This window comes from Giraffa tippelskirchi, chromosome 4, assembly GCF_054371585.1.
Source record: "Giraffa tippelskirchi isolate mGirTip1 chromosome 4, T2T-mGirTip1v1.2.pri, whole genome shotgun sequence".
NCBI lineage: Eukaryota > Metazoa > Chordata > Mammalia > Artiodactyla > Giraffidae > Giraffa > Giraffa tippelskirchi.
Window position 1 is genome coordinate 97,095,489 of NC_137278.1, and position 18,989 is coordinate 97,114,477.

Consider the following 18,989-nt stretch of genomic DNA (forward strand, 5'->3'; position numbering starts at 1 on the left):
ATTTTATTAATAGAGGAGAGTAGGGGACATAAAGGGAGGTAATAATTTTCACTTCACTTGAGCTGGTGAAGTGTAGGCTGTCATGTGTGCTCAGTCACTCAGTTGAATCTGATTCTTTGCAGCCCCATGGACTCTAGCCCACCAGGCTCCTCTGTCCATAGAATTTTCCAGGCAAGAATACTGGAGTGGGTTTCCATTTCCTACTCCAGGGAGTCTTCCCTGCCCAGGGATCGAACTCATGTCTCTTGCATTGGTAGGTGGATTCTTTACCAGTTGTACCACCTGGAAAGCCCATAGGCTGTGATAGCTTACGAATATAAATGAAACACCTAGAGCAACAACTAAGAATCTCCACAAAGAGGTATACTGAAAATTGCTATGCATAAATCAAAATGGAATTCTAAAAAATGTTCAAGTAACTCAGAGGAAAGCAGGTAAAATAAAACAAATTAAAAAAAAAACAACAGCAACAGAAAACAACAAAAAAATCACACTTGAATCTTAGCCTAAAAGTAAATACATTAAATATATGTAATCTAAATACACCAATTAATAGATGGAAATTGTCACAGTAAATTAAAAAAAAAACATGACCTAGCTTTATGCTGTTGATGAGAAATTTACCTCAAGTATAATGACAGAGCTAGGCTGAAAGGCATTTAGACCCGAATGAAGAAATAAAACTATCCCTGTTTACAGATGACGTGATCTTCTTCCTGGAAAATATAAAATCTACAATGTAGAAACTGAAACTAATAAATGAGTTCAAAAGGTCAGAATACAAGACAAACATATTGTATATTTGTATATTATAATTAAGTTGTGGAAATAAAAAAAATGCAATACCATTTACAATCACTCAAATAGAAAATGGAATCTTTGGATATAAATCTAGCTAAATAAGTATGCACTTACATTCTGAAAACTGTGAAATGTTAATAAGAGAAATAAAAGTAGATCTAAACAAATGTTCAGGGATTGGAAGCCTCAACCTAATAAAAATATCCATTCTTTCCAAATTGATATACAGATTTAGTGTGATTCGCATCAAAATCCTAGGAAAAAAAAATTTTGAAAAAGAACAAAGTGGAAAGAGCCATTCTCCTTGATTTTAAAACTTAATATATGGCTACAGTAATCAAGACGGTATGGTATTGCTGGAGTAATAGACCAGATCAATGATACAGAATAGAGAATCCAGAAATAGCCTTACACAAGTACAGCCAGGTGATTTTTGGCAGAGGTACAAATACAGTCTAATGAAGAAAGGGAGTCTTTTCAACAAAAGTTGCTGGATATCTTTTAGGGAAAAAAATGAGCCTAGACCTAAACCTCACACCTTACACAAAAATTAACTCAAAGTGGATCAAATGTAAAACAAAAACTGAAACTTTTAAAAGATAACACAGGAAAAAATCTTCAGGACCTTGAACTTGCTGAAGAGTTCTTAGACATGACAGCAGAAGTACGATTCATAAAAGAAAAAGTTGATGATTTGAATTTCATCAAGATTTAAACCCTTTGCTCTGCAAAAGACCCTGTTAATAGGATGAAAAGATAAGCCATAATCCCTGTTTCTGTCAAAAGACTCTTATGGAGAACAAATGTGGAGAACTCTCAAAACTGAACAGGTAAAAAAAGCAAACAATCCAAGTAGAATATGAACAAAGGATATGAAGATATATTTCACAGGAGGAAATAGTGTAGACAAACAAACATCTTTTCTAACAGGGAAATACAAATTAAGACCATGATGAGATAACAATGCATATTGTTGAAAGCAGTTAAAATAGAAAATAGTGACAATACCAAAAGCTGGCAAAGATGAGGATCACTATATATTCCTGATGGCAATGGGGAATGGTGCAGCCACTTTGAAAACAGTTTAGTTCTTAAAACACTAAACGTACATTTACCATACAACCCAGAAATTTTTCTCTTGGGAATTTATTCCAGAGAAATGAAAATTATGTTCACTCAAAAACCTGTATACAGTTGTTCATAGCAGCTTTATTTGTTATAGTCCCAAACTGGAAACATCTAAAATTTTGCTTAATTGGTGAATGATTAAACAAACCATGGTAATCCATACTGTGAAATATTTTTCAGCAATAACAAAGAACTGTTGCTCCACATAGCAATTTAGATATCAAGGGCACTGTTTTGAGTGAAAAAACCAGTGTCAACAGATAACATACTGTGATCCGTATCACATGACTCTGTTTATGTTATGTTGTTGTTGCTAAGTTGTGTCCAACCCCAGGGATTGCAGTGCGCCAGGCTTCCCTGTTCTTCACTGTTCCTGTAGTTTGCTCAAACTCATGTCGATTGAGTTGGTGATGCCATCCAACCATCTCATCCTCTGTTGCCCCTTTCTCCTCCTGCCCTCACTCTTTCCTAGCATCAGGGTCTTTTCCAGTGTGTCAGCTCTTCACATCAGGTGACTGAAGTATTGGAGCTTTAGTTTCAGCATCAATCCTTCCAATGAATATTCGGGGTTGATTTCCTTTAGGATTGACTGGATTAATCTCCTTGCAGTCCAAGGGACTGTCAAGAGTCTTCTCCAGCACTGTAGTTCAAAAGCATCAATTCTTTGGCACTCAGCCTTCTTAATGGTCGAACTCTCACATCCATACATGATTACTGGAAAAACCATAGCTTTGACTATATGGGATTTTGCCAGCATTTATTTATGTTATCTGCCTATTTATGTTGCATTCTCCAAATGACAAAATTATAGAGATTAATGATTGTTGACATTTAAGGGTGAGGAGGGAATGGCTGTGACTGTAAAGGAGTAATGGGAGGGTGATCTTTGTGGAGACGGAATAGTTCTGTATCTTATGGAGGTGGTAGTTACAGCAGTTTATACATGATAAAATGATACAGACCAATAGACACGTATTGTTTCAATGTCACATCTCTGGGTTTGATATTGTGCTGTAATTATTTAAGATGTAACTGTTGGAAAAACTGGATTAAAGGCATATGAACCTCTCTACTACCTTTGCAGCTCCCTGTGAACTTTTAGTTATTTCAAAATAAAGTTGTTTTTTTTTAAATAAAAACTTTTGTTTGATTACCTGTTATCTGCCAGCAATTTTACTTGAACTTTTAGATCTCTCTTACTTTCCCTGCAAATTATAGGTATTCTCGCCATTTAACAGATGAGACTTAGGAGGCCTCTTCATTTGTTTCTTTCTGAAATGAGATGCATCTCTTAGGATCAAGAAAATCTGGTAAATTGCCTGAGGTCAAGTGACTGGTGAAGAACTACAGCAAGCTGTAAACCTGGCTGCCTCAGTCCAAAAGCCCATGTCCTTTCTCAGTTCAGTTCAGTTCAGTCGCTCAGTCGTGTCCGACTCTTTGTGACCCCGTGAATCACAGCACGCCAGGCCTCCCTGTCCATCACCAACTCCCGGAGCTTACCCAAACCCATGTCAATCAAGTCGGTGATGCCATCCAACCATCTCATCCTCTGTCGTCCCCTTCTCCTCCTGCCCCCAATCCTTCCCAGCATTAGGGTCTTGTCTAACTCTTCGCATGAGGTGGCCAAAGTATTGGAGTTTCAGCTTCAACATCAGTCCTTCCAATGAATATTTAGGACTGATTTGCTTGAGGATGGACTGGTTGAATCTCCTTGCAGTCCAAGGGACTTGCAAGAGTCTTCTCCAACACCACAGTTCAAAAGCATCAATTCTTTGGTGCTCAGCTTTTTTCACCGTCCAACTCTCACATCCATACGTGACCAGTGGAAAAACCATAGCCTTGACTAGACGGACCTTTGTTGGCAAAGTAATGTCTCTGCTTTTAAATATGTTGTCTAGGTTGGTCATAACCTTCCTTCCAAGGAGTAAACGTCTTTTAATTTCATGGCTGCAATCACCATCAGCAGTGATTTTGGAGCCCCCAAAAATAAAGTCTAACACTGTTTCCACTGTTTCCCCATCTATTTCCCATGAAGTGATGGGACCAGATGCCATGATCTTAGTTTTCTGAACGTTGAGCTTTAAGCCAACTTTTTCACTCTCCTCCTTCACTTTCATCAAGAGGCTCTTAGTTCTTCTTCACTTTGTGCCATAAGGGTGGTGTCATCCGCATATCTGAGGTTATTGATATTTCTCCCGGCAATCTTGATTCCAGCTTTTGCTTCCTCCAGCCCAGCGTTTCTCATGATGTACTCTGCATAGAAGTTAAATAAGCAGGGTGACAGTATACAGCCTTGACGTTCTCCTTTTCCTATTTGGAACCAGTCTGTTGTTCCATGTCCAGTTCTAACTGTTGCTTCCTGACCTGCATACAGGTTTCTCAAGAGACAGGTCAGATGGTCTGGTATTCCCATGTCTTTCAGAATTTTCCACAGTTTATTGTGATCCACACAATCAAAGGCTTTGGCATAGTCAATGAAGCAGAAATAGATGTTTTTCTGGAACTCTCTTGCTTTTTCAGTGATCCAGCAGATGTTGGCAATTTGATCTCTGGTTCCTCTGCCTTTTCTAAAACCAGCTTGAACATCTGGAAGTTCACGGTTCACGTATTGCTGAAGCCTGGCTTGGAGAATTTTGAGCATTACTTTACTAGTGTGTGAGATGAGTGCAATTGTGCAGTAGTTTGAGCATTCTTTGGCATTGCCTTTCTTTGGGATTGGAATGAAAACTGACCTCTTCCAGTCCTGTGGCCACTGCTGAGTTTTCCAGGTTTGCTGGCATATCGAGTGCAGCACTTTCACAGCATCATCTTTCAGGATTTGAAATAGCTCAACTGGAATTCCATCACCTCCACTAGCTTTGTTTGTAGTGATGCTTTCTAAGGCCCAGTTGACTTCACATTCCAGGATATCTGGCTCTAGGTGAGTGATCATACCATCGTGATTATCTGGGTTGTGAAGATCTTTCTCACCTCCTCTAAGTACTTGTGTCTTGGAATTAAGTAAAAGTAGGGCTTAATGTTGAGGTGAGGGGAGTATTTATTTATTTATGATGCACTTAGCATTTATAGTGCTAATAATAATTTAGCATTATAGGCTAGATATATGATAAATGATACAGAAATGAGAGGTATGTTGATCGAGAAATTAGAAACACGAGCCCTTTAAAGTTACTTAGAATTTAGTGGAAGGATCAGGGAAGTAAAGACATAATTATAATACAGCTTATAAAAATACTAAGGTAAAACTATATAGGAAGCTTTTTATATATATAAGAGGTTACAGGTTTCCTCCTCTCCAGAGAGAGGAGAAAACCTCCTGTAACCTCTCCTGGGGCAGTGGAAGGTTAGCAAACAGGTTTAGCATGTTCTTGTTGCTCAGAGACATGGCAATATAGAAGCCGTGAACAGAGAGAAAAAGACAGACAGACAAATTGAAGTTTGTTTGATTATCCCACATCCTATAGTTTAAGAAAAATACTAGTAATGTAAGTAGGTAATGAGAGCAGGGGAAAGGAAAGAAACTTAGTGCAATCGTGGATGAGACGAGCAAATAGGATATCACTGAATGGTTTCTGTACTAGTTACTAAAGGTGAGCTGCAGCTTGTTTTAAAGTTCCTGGAGGCAAAGGCAACAAAGAAATTGTAGTTAAATAACTTATGGTCCAAAGGATAAAAACAAACCAGGTATACAAAGAAGTACATTTTTTCCTGAAACGGAGACCTGAGCAAAGTTCTCCCTGAGGGTTCTGTCTTTTTTTAATTTATTGAAGTATAGTTGATTTATAATGTGTTAGCTTCTGATGTGTACAGCAAAGTGATTCAGTTATATGTATATTATTTTTCATATTCTTTTCCATTATGGTCTATTACAGAATATTAAATACAATTCTCTGGGCCATACAATAGGGCCTTAGTATTTATCCATTCTATATCCCTGAGGATTCCTACAAAGAGGGTTCTGTAACACAGTATATAGCACTTTTTCAATAAATTCCCTAATAGAGGTTTTAAAATCAGTTTAGCGAGATTGTTTCTTTTTTTTTTTAATTAATTTTTATTGGAATATAGTTGCTTTTCAATGTTGTGTTTCTACTGTACAGCAAAACGAATCAGCCATCCATATACATGTATCTCCTCCCTTTGGGACTTCTTTCCCCTTCAGATCACCACCGTGCATTAAGTAGAGTCTGTGAGAGACTGTTTCTTACAGCCTGTCTGGAGGTTAGGTATATATTGAAGGTGGTGGAAAGGGCTTTACAGGCAGTAGGCCTTGGATCACAAATGGAATTTGTTCATCTCATTCTCAGTGTAATGAAGCACCATAAGGCTACAGGAATTACCTCAAATTTGCATTTTCAAAGAATTTTTGGCTGTAGTTGGGAGAAGACCAAAAAAGAAGAGTAGGAAGTATTGCTGCCACTCAGCCTGGTTGTGATAAAAGCTCAACTGATCAAATAAGTGCACTTACAGTTACCTTTTTGCTTTAAAAAAGAAAAGTTTCTTCACATTTCTTTCTCATTTCCTGGGTTTGACAACTTAAATTCTTTACATGTAAATCTCACAGGTTAAGGTGCCTTGTTTTAGTGTTGTTTAGTTGCTCAGTTGTGTCTGTCTCTTTGCAACCCCATGGACTATAGCCTGCCAGGCCCCTCTGTCCATGAGATTTCCCAGGCAAGAATACCAAAGTGAGAGTTGGGTTAAAATAATGACTTTTCTCATCTTCTTGAGCATAATAAATGTCATTGTGCTACACTTAGTTTTATGTAACTCATGACCTTTAGGATACTTCCTTATATTTGTGACAGATATTACAGTTTATATTTGTAAAGAAAACTTTGTTGATTTTGATGGTTTGGAAAGAGCTGTCTCTAGTTATTTGAAAAGGGCAAGGTTATAACAAAAAAAATAATGCTAGAGCTAAGAATAATGTTAGATAAGGGGTTTAGCAATTTTAGATGCTCTTTAAAGACCAAAATTGTTTTTTCTTCTTTTTATATCTTACACTAACACAGTGCCTTGGATATAGTAGGTATTCAATAAATATTTGTTAAATATACAAGACAGATCCTGTAGAAAAGGACCTTTGTGCCACCACTTTATCTCAGATATTTCTTTTATGGCATTTACATACTGTATATGTGTTTTCTTAAGTAAACAATACCTTCTCCTTGAGCAGATACTTAACCTATCTTTGTATCTTTTGAATTTAACAAAATTCTTAACATATTATCCTTATTCAATGAGTCTAACATTTTTTTTTTCCTTTAAAGGCATTTGGATACCTTCGTGATAGAAAAGGCCCTTTTCTTCATCTGTTGATGGTTTGCTAGTGGGCTGGGAAAGGAAGCTGTGGTCCTCCACTTTAGTCAGCAAATACTTCATTGATTTGGTATCAGTATTTAGCTTAGTCAAGTAAGTTACTGATATGTTCAAAAGAATTTTTCTAAAGAGTTAACATATTTTGATAACAATAATTAGAAATTTAATTCTAAAGAATGCCTAATTGATGATTTTAATGATAAGAATATAATAATAATTATTTCAAGACTTGTTCTTTGTCTGCAGATGCAAGTATTTGGCAATTTTTCTAAAAAATCAACACTTAAGTTTTTTTGTTTCTAAGCTGAAAATTGTCTTGAAAGTTATAGCTATATAAACCTTAAAATATTTATTTAGTATATATTTTTCAGATAGGTAGTATAGTCACATGGTACGAAATTCAGAAAAAAGATACATAGTTAAGTTTCCCTGCTAGGGAAGCAAACCTCCCTTCCTGAATCCAGTCACCTACTTGTTCTTCTCAGAGGGAAGCTAAGGAAATCTTTTAATGTGATTATTTTCTTTCTCATTACAACAGATTGAAGATCTCAAACAGACAAATCATGGCTTGGAAGAATATGTTAAGAAACTCCTGGATAGTAAGGAGGTGGTAAGCAGTCAAGTAGATGATTTAACCAGCCACAATGAGCATCTTTGTCAAGAATTGATTAAAATTGACCAACTAGCAGAGCAACTAGAAAAAGAAAAAAATTTTGTGGTGGATACTGCTGACAAGGAACTTGAAGAAGCAAAGGTACTAGATTATCACAAATCGGGTTTTTTTTTTTAATTGAGGTATAATAGACATATTGGAGAAGGCAATGGCACCCCACTCCAGTACTCTTGCCTGGAAAATCCCATGGACGGAGGAGCCTGGTAGGCTGCAGTCCATGGGGTCGCTAAGAGTCAGACACGACTGAGCGACTTCACTTTCACTTTTCACTTTCATGCATTGGAGGAGGAAATGGCAACCCACTCCAGTATTCTTGCCTAGAGAATCCCAGGGATGGCGGAGCCTGGTGGGCTGCTGTCTATGGGGTCGCACAGAGTTGGACACGACTGAAGCGACTTAGCAGCATAATAGACATATTACGTTAGTTTCAAGTGTACAACATAGTGAATCGATATTTGTATGTATTGCAAAATAATCATAACAAGTTTAGTTAACCTCCAACTAATTACAGATCAGGATTTTAGTTCTATTTAAACATCATGCAATTATTCGGGCTTCGTTGGTGGCTCAGTGGTGAAGAATCCACCTGCCAATGCAGGAGACGCAGGTTCAATCCCTGGCTTGAGAAGATCCCTGGAAATGACAACCCTCTCCAGTATTCTTGCCTGGAGAATCCCATGGACAGAAGAGCCTGGCAGGCTACAGTCCATGGGGTCAAAAAGAGTTGGACACAACTTAACGATTAAACAACAACAAATTATTAATGCAGTAGGAAAAGTGACATACTCATTTATATCATCTGAAGGTTTTTTAGATTTGACATGGTAATTAATTGTCTATTCTAAGGATTAAATTATATTGTGTTTCATATTTTATTTCTTTAAAAAAATTTGCTCAAAAAATTTCCTGAGTAATATGTGCTCGTGCTCAGTCGTGTCTGACTCTGTGCGACTCCATGGACTGTAGCCCACCAGGCTCCTCTGTCCATGGGATTCTCCAGGTGAGAATACTGGGGTGAGTTGCCATTTCCTTCTCCAGGGCATCTTCCCGACCCAGGGATCGAACCTGCAGCTCCTGCGTTTCTGCATTGGCAATCGGATTCTTTACCACTGAGTCACCTGGGAAGCCCAAGTAATATGTAGTCACAGTAAAAACTTAAAGCAATGGGGATGTTCTATTATGTAGAAGAGTTCTCTTTCTCCTTAATCCTTTTATCTTCTGCAGAGGTATCATCCAACAAATAGGTACGTATATTTCCATTCTTCTCATTTGTTTTCACACACACAGACACACACACAAAATTTATTTCACACTTAAAAAAAGATGTTTTTTTTAAACCACAGTTTTAAATTTCTATGTGGTCATATTTTTCAGTCTTGACCAATTTCTGAGTTTTGATCTTTGATGTTTTTGAGTTCCCACTCCCTTTTTAAAACATTTGACTATATTTCACCTTTTTAGAGCAGTTTTAGGTTCAGAGCAAAATGAAGCAGAAGGTAGAGAGATTTCCCATATACTCCTTGCTCCCACTTGTGCCTCCTGTCCCTCATTATCAGCATCCCCCAGCAAAGTGGTATATTTGTCACAGTTGATGATGAATTGACATCATGATCACCCAGAGCCCACGGTTTGCATCAGGTTTCACTCTTGATGTTGTACAGTCTACAGTTTGAACAAATGTAAAATGACATGTATCTACCATTATAGTATAAAACAGTAATTTCACTGCCCCCAAAATATTCCTCTGTCTCCTCCTAGTTTTGATCCTTGTTTGGGAAGGCCTTCTCACCGCAAAAACAAGAATATCTTCTAAAATGTTAAGAGTTTTAATATATATATTTAAAGTTTTAATCCTTCTGGAATTTCTTTTTGTTCTAGTATGAGGTAGGGTTGAGTAATCCTTTCTTCAGTCACTGATTTGAAGTGCCATTTTAACAGCCACTAAATTCTTTTATATGCATAGATATGTTTCTGGACTTTTTGGTTTCATTGATTCATTTGTCATTTTCTATGCCACTACCATTTTATTTTAATAACTGTAGCTTTATGATTTTTTTTTACATAAAATCATTTGTTCACTTATTTATTATTTTAAAATGTTGACCTTGCTGGGTCTTCGTTGTGGTACAAGGGCTTCTCTTATTCTGGAGCATGGGTTCTAGAGCACATGGGGTCAGTAGTTGCAGTGTGCGTGCTTAGTTGCCCTGTGGCATGTGGGATCTTAGTTCCCCAAACAGGGATCGAACTTGGATCCTCTGCATTGGCAGGCAGATTTTCAACTCCTGGTCCACCAGGGAAGTCCCATGACATTTTGATAAGCATTTTATATCTTGATTAAATTTTGGTACCCCACCATGACCTTTAGAAGCTAGGAATTTAAGCAGTATTATAAAATGAAAGTTTCATTTCTCTTTGCTGTGTAATGCTGCTAACTGCTAAGTCGCGTAAGTCGTGTCCGACTCTGTGCGACCCCATAGACGGCAGCCCACCAGGCTCCGCCGTCCCTGGGATTCTCCAGGCAAGAATACTGGAGTGGGTTGCCATTTCCTTCTCCAGCACATGAAAAGGAAAAGTGAAAGCGAAGTCGCTCAGTCGTGTCCGACTCTTAGCGACCCCATGGACTGTAGCCTACCAGGCTCCTCCGTCCATGGGATTTTCCAGGCAAGAGTACTGGAGTGGGGTGCCATTGCCTTCTCCCTTTGCTGTGTAATAGCTTATAGGCAAAACACAGAGTATGTCTGAAAGCCAAAACCAACCTATTGAATTTTTAAGTGAAAACATGTGATTGATTTTATTAATCACTAAATTAATAAATTGTGTCTGTGAGAAGATAGTTTCCCAAAGCTAATCGTTGTTGCATGTTAGTTCTTGAACATCCTTTTAATGTATTCTTTGGTAACATATGATAAAGCACTTAAATAAATGATCAAGCTGCGAACATAAGTTATTGAAGGCATTATTTATTATAGTAATTTGAAATATAAGAGCTAGTTATGAACACTAGGCTGATATTTGCTTATCTGCAGTAACCTCACTTACTTAGAATGTGTAAAAGATAAGTCTGTAGTAGTGAAAAGTCTGAATCATGGAATACTCCAATACATGAAGTTTATTACACAATCTTCTTTAATAGTGTTGCCTGGAGGAGGTCCTTAGAAGAACTACTTGAGAGAGTAGATAAGAATGATTTGATTTGTGTTTAATTTGTAGTTTATCTTATAATGGTTGCTGCCAAAGTCTTTGAAGGATATTTAAAAGTAACTTAGGACTTCTGTGGCGGTCCAGTGGTTAATACTCCTAGCTTCCAAGCTGGGAGCATGGGTTTGACCCCTGGTGGGGGAACTAAGTTCTCACATGCCACGTGGCCAAATATATAAATAAATGTAGCTCAACTAACTATTTTAAACATTCTTAATAAATTCTTTTGTTTGTATTGTTTCTTTTAAAATAATAGTTATCCTTCATTCACAGTTTAATGGTAAATTGAGTTCAGTCTTAATTATAAAAATTATCAAAAAACACTGAATTGATGTTTAATTATGTCTTTCTTGTTTTCTTCTTCAAATTTAAAATTAACAGCACTCCTTCCCAGACTGTGGGAAGCCAAGTTGGCCAAATTCTTCTATAAGGAGAATGCCTAGTTTTGAAGTATTGATTTTAAACGGTTGTTAGAGTCTGTGTTCTAGAGAGAGAGTCCTCTTTCAGAATGAACCTTCTGCTATCAGAAAGGGAGAATTTCAGGAATGGAAAACATCTAAAATAAAATATCTTGGATTTACCTAAAACTGAAAATATTAAATTCGTAAATGGAAATTCTGTCCATCTCAGAAGAGAGTGTTTCTAGGAAAGAGATATCCATATATGTATAATGTGGAAAGTCTGGTGTACTTGAGAATTGGAAAGCTATTTTTAGAAGAGGTGGGCTGCAGTCTTAGGGAAGAGAAAACATTGTTGATACAGGGAAAGTATTAAAAAGTTAACAGAGAGAGGACAAAATGGAAATAGGTCCTTTTTGTTGGTGAAAGATCCTGAAATGAAGGCACGAACCTCAATAAGCAAATGTTCCATGTAGAATGGGGATTAGAAAAAATGCATGACCAGTGCTGGGAATATGAACCCCAGTGCATGAAGGCAATGGCACCCCACTCCAGTATTCTTGCCTGGAAAATCCCATGGATGGAGGAGCCTGGTAGGCTGCAGTCCCTGGGGTCGCTGAGAGTCGGACACGACTGAGCTACTTCACTTTCACTTTTCACTTTCATGGATTGGAGAAGTAAATGGCAAACCACTCCAGTGTTCTTGCCTGGAGAATCCCAGGGACAGAGGAGCCTGGTGGGCTTCCATCTCTGGGGTCACACAGAGTCGGGCACGACTGAAGCGACGTAGCAGCAGCAGCAGCATGTTGTCATCATCAAGTCACTGGGTGTACAGTTTAGGCATCCAATCCCTGGGGAGAGATTCTTTGTCTGATTTGTGAGATGAGACTTGAAACAAGAGAATTTCTAATCTGAGAGATGAGAATGTTTTGGTTGCTATACTATTTTAAGATTGTGCTTTAGGTATGTGGAAGTAGTCTGAGGCTAAAGCTACTGTTAGTTTGTCTAGAATTGAGATAGTATTAAATTTATTTACTCAAAAGAGTTTACTTTTAGCCATGTTTTTAAAGTCCACTGAGTAACTTCTATCATTTATTCCATTAAAATGTGTTGAGGGACTTTCTTGGTGGTCCAGTGGTTAACACTTTACCTTCTAATGCAGGGGTTCCAGGTTTAATCCTGGGTCTGGGAACTAAGATCCCATATGCCTTGGGGCCAAAAAACCAAAACACGAAACAGAAGCAGTATTGTAACAAATTCAGTAAAGGATTTAAAAATGGTCCACGTCAAAAAAAATCTTAAAAAATAAATTAAAAAATGAAATGTTTTGTTTCTTCATACAATTTATATTTTTAATTAAAAATGAGGCCATTATTGGATAGCATGACTGATTCAATGGATATGAGTTTGAGCAAATTCCAGGAGATAGTGAAGGTCAGGGAAGCCTGTTATATTATCTATGGCCATGTAACAAATTACTGTTGAATTTTAATGACTTCAAACAACAAATATTTACATCTCACAGTTTCCAGTGCAACTTAGCTGAGTAGTTCTGGTTCACCATTTCTCAGGAAACTGTAATCAGTCATGGCTTGACTGGGTACTGGTAGATTTGCTTTTAAGATGACTTATTCAGATGACTCTTGGCTTTTGACAGGAAACTTAGTTCCTTGGGCTTCCCTGGTGACTCAGTGGCAAAGAATCCATCTGCAATGCAAGAGACTGGGGTTCGATCCCTGGGTCTGAAAGATACCCTGGAGAAGGGAATGACAACCCACTCCAGAATCCATGCCATGGACAGAGGAACCTGGTGGGCTACAGTCCACAGGGTCACAAAGAGTCGGACACAACTGAGTGACTAACACTTTCACTTTTCACTTAGTTCCTTGCCAGGTGGACCTCTCCCTAGGTTGTTTGATATGTTCTTTGTGGCAGCTGGCTTCCCTCTGCCACAGTGATCCAAAAGAAACAAGAAGAGAGTTTCCAGTCTCAAAATTTACATGCTGTCACTCCCACATATCTTGTTCATTAGAAGAGAGTCCCCAAGTATAGACAACACTTAAGGGGAGGGGAATTAAGCTCCATTTTTTGAAGGCAAGAGGATCAGAATTTTGAGACATATTTTAAAGCTACCACGACCATAAGCCTCCTTTTATCTTTTCACCTTGAGTTGTTTATCATTCATGACTTAATGCAGTGTTTCCCAGAGTGTTGAACACAAGTTTCTGAAACGTGAAGAAACAGAACTGCAATTTTATCATCACTAGTTTTGTCATACAATTTATATTTTTAATTAACATAGGGCCATTATTAGACTGGATCTCTCCTAACTCTTGTTATTACTGTTACTTTATATGTGATTCAGTCAAAAATACTTTAGAACCTACCATGTGGAAGACAAAGCATAAAGCCTGTGTATGTGTCTAACCCTCGCTCCCAACCACACACACACTGATTCCCTCTCTCTCCCCTGCTTCATTTTTCTCTAGCACTGTCCTCCTCCCTCCCTCCCTCTGCTGTAGCCACACTGACCTCCTTACTGTTCCTTGATTTAACAAACAGTCTTTTCCCTTTTGCTATAGCTGTATGCTTTGTCTGGAGTATTTTTCTTTGATTTTTTCAATGGTTGACTCCCTCAGTGTGGACTTCCCTGATCACCCCATTTTAAATTCTGTTCTTTGTAAAGATTCCCAATATCCTTAAGGATATTGCTCTTTTTTTCTAATGTACTATACAATTTATTTTTTAGGTTTATTTTTTGTCATCTACCAACTAGACTATAAGGTGTCCAAAGGCAAGGATCTTTGTCTATTTCATTCCCTTTTTAAAAATCTAAAGTATAGAACAGGTATGAGTACTCATTATATTTTTTCTTGAATGACATAATCACTCTCTGATACATACTTTACCTATTATCTTTTATTTTTCTCTTTTCAACTAGAATGTTAGCTCCATGAGGGTAGAGGTTCCTGTTTTATTCTGTGCTATAACCAGCATATGAGACAATCAGAAACATAGTAAGATCCTCATTAAATAATTGTCAAGTAAATGAAGGCAGTAGCATCTTTTCATTTGGGCCAGTTATAAAATTTTATTTTCAGAGTGTAATAGCATTAAATTTTTTATCTTGATAAAATTAATACATTTTTTAAAAAATAGAAGAGTATAATGAAGAAAATAATATGTACAATAGTCATACCTTGCTATACCTAGACATAATCTATCTTGCTCAGTTTACACACTATTGATTATATTCCATCTGTATTTGGGATATGTATGTATAAATTCATTTTTTATCAGAATGTGTCATACTGGATAAAATTTTTGGCAGTGTGAGTTTTTATACTTAATTTTTATGGACACCTTTAACATAGATAGACCTATGCCAACAAAGTTCCATCTAGTCAAAGCTATGGTTTTTCCAGTAGTCATATATGGATGTGAGAGTTGGACCATAAGGAAAGCTGAGTGCCAAAGAATTGATGCTTTTGAACTGTGGTGTTGTAGAAGACTCTTGAGAGTCCTTTGGACTGCAGGGAGATCAAACAAGTCCATCCTAAAGAAAATCAGTCCTGAATATTCATTGGAAGGACTGATGCTGAAGCTGCAATACTTTGGCCACCTAATGTGAAGAGCTGACTCATTGGAAAAGGCCCTGATGCTGGGAAAGATTGAAGGCAGGATGAGAAGAAGATGACAGAGGATGATGGTTGGAGGCATCACCAACTCAATGGACATGAGTTTGAGCAAGCTCCAGGAGTTGGTGATGGACAGGGAAGCCTAGTGTGCTGCAGTCCATGGAGTCACAAAAAGTTGGACACAACTGAGCGACTGAACTTACACATAATTCAAAATAGATCCATATCTTTTTAGTGTCTACATAGTAGTGAAAATTAAAGCATTGAAAATTATTCAAAATTATATTTAAGCTTATCCAAACTGTACATGAGTTATATTCCATACTATAACTATCCCTTTAGTATTTCATAAACTAAAATATAACTGCCGGAGAAATCTTAGAACTTTGGTCTAAAGAATAAATGAGAAGCAATAATTCCAGAAAATTCAAATTTTAATGGGAAACATTTTATTTTGGAAAAACAAAGTAGGAGGTTATGCAGAGATTTACAGCTTTGCATAAAAACATAATCGCTATTCCCTAGGAATGTACAGCCTAGTCATAGACTAAATATATGACTACAAGGCTGTTAAAACAGTGTCATAAAACTGATACAAAAAGTATTTTGTTAGTTGGATTGAATTAAACTATTAAAAGCGTTCACAGGAAAGAGTAATCATTTCTGACTTGGGAAAACTTAACTTCATTAGTGAAGAAAGCTGAGTGCCGAAGAATTGATGCTTTTGAACTGTGGTGTTGGAGAAGACTCTTGAGAGTCCCTTGGACTGCTAGGAGATCCAACCAGTCCATCTTAAAGGAGATCAGTCCTGTGTGTTCATTGGAAGGACTGATGTTGAAGCTGAAACTCCAATACTTTGGCCACCTCATGCGAAGAGTTGACTCATTAGAAAAGACCCTAATGCTGGGAAGGATTGGGGGCAGGAGGAGAAGGGAACGACAGAGGATGAGATGGTTGGATGGCATCACTGACTCGATGGACATGGGTTTGGGTAAACTCCGGGAGTTGGTGATGGACAGAGAGGCCTGGCGTGCTGCAATTCATGGGGTCGCAAAGAGTCAGACACGACTGAGCGACTGAACTGAACTTCATTCTAGTCATTCTTTTGACTTCCTTATTCTCATCTTCAGAATTATCATTAGTATTAACATTTTCTTTCAGTTTATGAGGAGTAGTTTGGCAAAATGAAATCAGTTAGTATTTTATACAAAACATTAGATAATCTAAAGGAACTGCTTCATTTCATTCTAGGTTCTTTTACCATCAAAAGTAGGTAAACATAACGGAATAAATTATTTTTTCTCTCATAAAATATTCACTGCACGTTTTAAAGTGGCTTCTGTTTCTGATGCTCTCTTTCCAATGAAAGCAATTTAGACATTTTCCACCTAAATAGTATTTTTTTCTGGCTTGTTTTTCAGATTGAACTCATTTGTCAGCAAAATAATATAATAGTATTGGAAGATACAATAAAAAGGCTTAGATCTGTAAGTACATTTTTCATAAATAAATGTTAAGGAATCACTTTTATTCTGTTAGTAGGACTGCAAAAAGCTATACATATGTTTTGGCTCTCATGTAATTTGTGAAAAATGAAGTGTTTTATTTTCTAAAATCAGCACTCTCCCTGGTGGACAGAGGTCCTCCCATCTTGTAAGAGCGCTGCTGTTCTTGCTCCCTTTCCTTAGTCTGTCCTTTCTTAGAGCTGGAGAGAACTTTTGCTTGGTTTTATTAATGTCCTTAGCTGTTACTTGATTAAAATGATGTCTGTGAGTAATTTAATTCTCAAAATGTAAGCTGTATTTGTTTACACATTAACTTTTATCCCTCTTAATAATAAATATTTTAAAGTCAAATGTTGTTACTTAATTCTGAGTAGTATGTTCTCTTTAACAATGTGAAATGAAAATCACTCTGTTTAGGCATTTTAATGTTGTCATTGAAAATATTTGAAACACCCTCTCTAAAAATATGTCTGTACTTTTATCCCAATAAAGTATTGGTAAATAAATGTTGTAAAACAAATGCTTCTAAATATATTAAAGTGAATGGAAATGCATTTGAAAGTATATACAAGCATAGAATATCCAGCAGTCATTTAATTTATTCAATTAGTTTATTTTTGTTCAGTAAATTTATTAAATTAATCCAACATTCAATTAATTTGTTTGTTGAACAATTATTGAATAAAACTTGCAACTATAAATAGATGCTTTAATAGTAGCATACAGGTTTCTCTAAGCAAGTTAATTTTATTTCTAAGACTTGTAACTAGATCTCTTATAAAAAACAATTCTGGCCTCTAAAATTTCTTTACTATTTCTTCAAAATTATTGAGTAAACGTAGGGACATTTTCAGTGAAATAAAAATACAGTACATTCAGAAATCCCGGAAAAGAAAGGTATATAACTGCTTTTAATTTTTTTTCTAACTGCTTTTTAAAAAGTATTGCTGAATTATTATTTTTTGAATTATTTCAAAATACCAAGTTATTATTTTTAAGGATCCTGTTTGCTTTCAACTTTCATTTAGAAAATGATGATATAGTTTAGCTTGAAATAATGGCCTGATTTTTTCCTCCTTGGCAAGATAATTTTAGAGACTGAAAAAGCACAAAATAAATCTCCTTCCAGACTTGATTCCTTTGTCAAAACTTTAGAAGCAGACAGAGATTACTACAAGAGTGAAGCTCAAAATTTGAGAAAGATGATCAGAAGTAGATCTAAAAGCCCACGACGCCCATCTCCATCTTCTCGGGTAGGTTTTTGGAAACTTGTAAATGTTTTGGAATTTGTTGCTGAAGCAGTGGATTTTATTTTTTGATTCACCTAATCTGGAAATAATTCCTTTTAATTTGGCATGAATTGGTGTCTCAAGGAAAATGGGAGATGGAGCTCTCTTTGGTGGCACCGTGGACCATCAAAATTGGTCCTTTATCCCCAGCATTAGTAGTGGTTTGGGGGTAATCAGACAAATGTGGAGCAATTTGGGATGATGTTGTTTAAAAGAGAAGTGATTTTTAAACGTTTTTTTCATTATTTCGTTACATAATCATGTTTGCTTAACCAGAGATTGTGTGCTGCCATCAGGAGGACTTTTCTATTAGTGTGTGTGTGGGAGGATAGTTGCTCAGTTGTGTCCGACTCCTTGCAACCCCATGGACTGTATTAGTAACACATGTCAAAGAAGAATTTCACATTAAAAAAAAAAATTTTACTGAAGTATAGTTGATTTACAATGTTGTGTTTAGTTTCACTCTGTATAGAAAAGTAACTCAGTTATACATATATATTTTCTTTATCATATTCTTTTCCATTATGGCTTATCATAGGATATTGAATATAGTTTACCTGTGGTATACAGTAGGACCTTGTTGTTTATTCAGATTGCTCATGTAATAATTGTAGGGTACAAACTGTGATGTAGAGCTTTTGAAGACAACAAGAGACCGTGAAGAACTCAAATGCATGCTGGAAAAATATGAGCGTCATTTGGCAGAAATTCAGGGTAATGTCAAGGTTCTCACATCTGAGAGAGACAAGACCTTCCTTCTGTATGAGCAGGTAAACTTATTTATATGTAAACAAAATATGTAAATACTAGCATGCAGTTCTGCATGCATGTTTGTGCGTGCTCAGTCACTTCAGTTGTTTCCAACTCTTTGTGACCCTATGGATGGTAGCCCACTAGGCTCCTCTTTGCGCGGGATTCTCCAGGCAAGAAAGTGGGAGTAGGTTGCTATTCCCTCCTCCAGGGGATCTTCCTGACCCAGGAATCAAACCCACGTCTCTTCTGTCTCCTGCATTGACAGGTGGGTTCTTTACCATTCCTCC

At 36.9% G+C, this 18,989-nt stretch overlaps 1 protein-coding gene across 50 annotated transcripts in view; it reads left to right on the forward strand.

Moving 5' to 3' along the window:
• The window catches only part of TSGA10 (testis specific 10), a 92,649-nt gene that overhangs the window by 17,227 nt on the left and 56,433 nt on the right, over positions 1 to 18,989 (forward strand). For 6 of the 50 annotated variants that reach the window (XM_081484388.1, XM_081484398.1, XM_081484390.1 and 3 more), the window contains exons 3-7: positions 7,200 to 7,341; positions 7,787 to 8,002; positions 16,577 to 16,642; positions 17,746 to 17,913; positions 18,564 to 18,719. In XM_081484388.1, coding sequence (XP_081340514.1) covers positions 17,863 to 17,913; positions 18,564 to 18,719 — 207 coding nt within the window. In that variant the 5' untranslated portion in view covers positions 7,200 to 7,341; positions 7,787 to 8,002; positions 16,577 to 16,642; positions 17,746 to 17,862. Of the gene's footprint in view, positions 1 to 7,105; positions 7,342 to 7,786; positions 8,044 to 8,959; positions 9,166 to 16,551; positions 16,643 to 17,745; positions 17,914 to 18,563; positions 18,720 to 18,989 lie in introns of all 50 variants that reach the window. The other 44 variants (XM_081484389.1, XM_081484404.1, XM_081484392.1 and 41 more) reach the window with 17 other exon arrangements.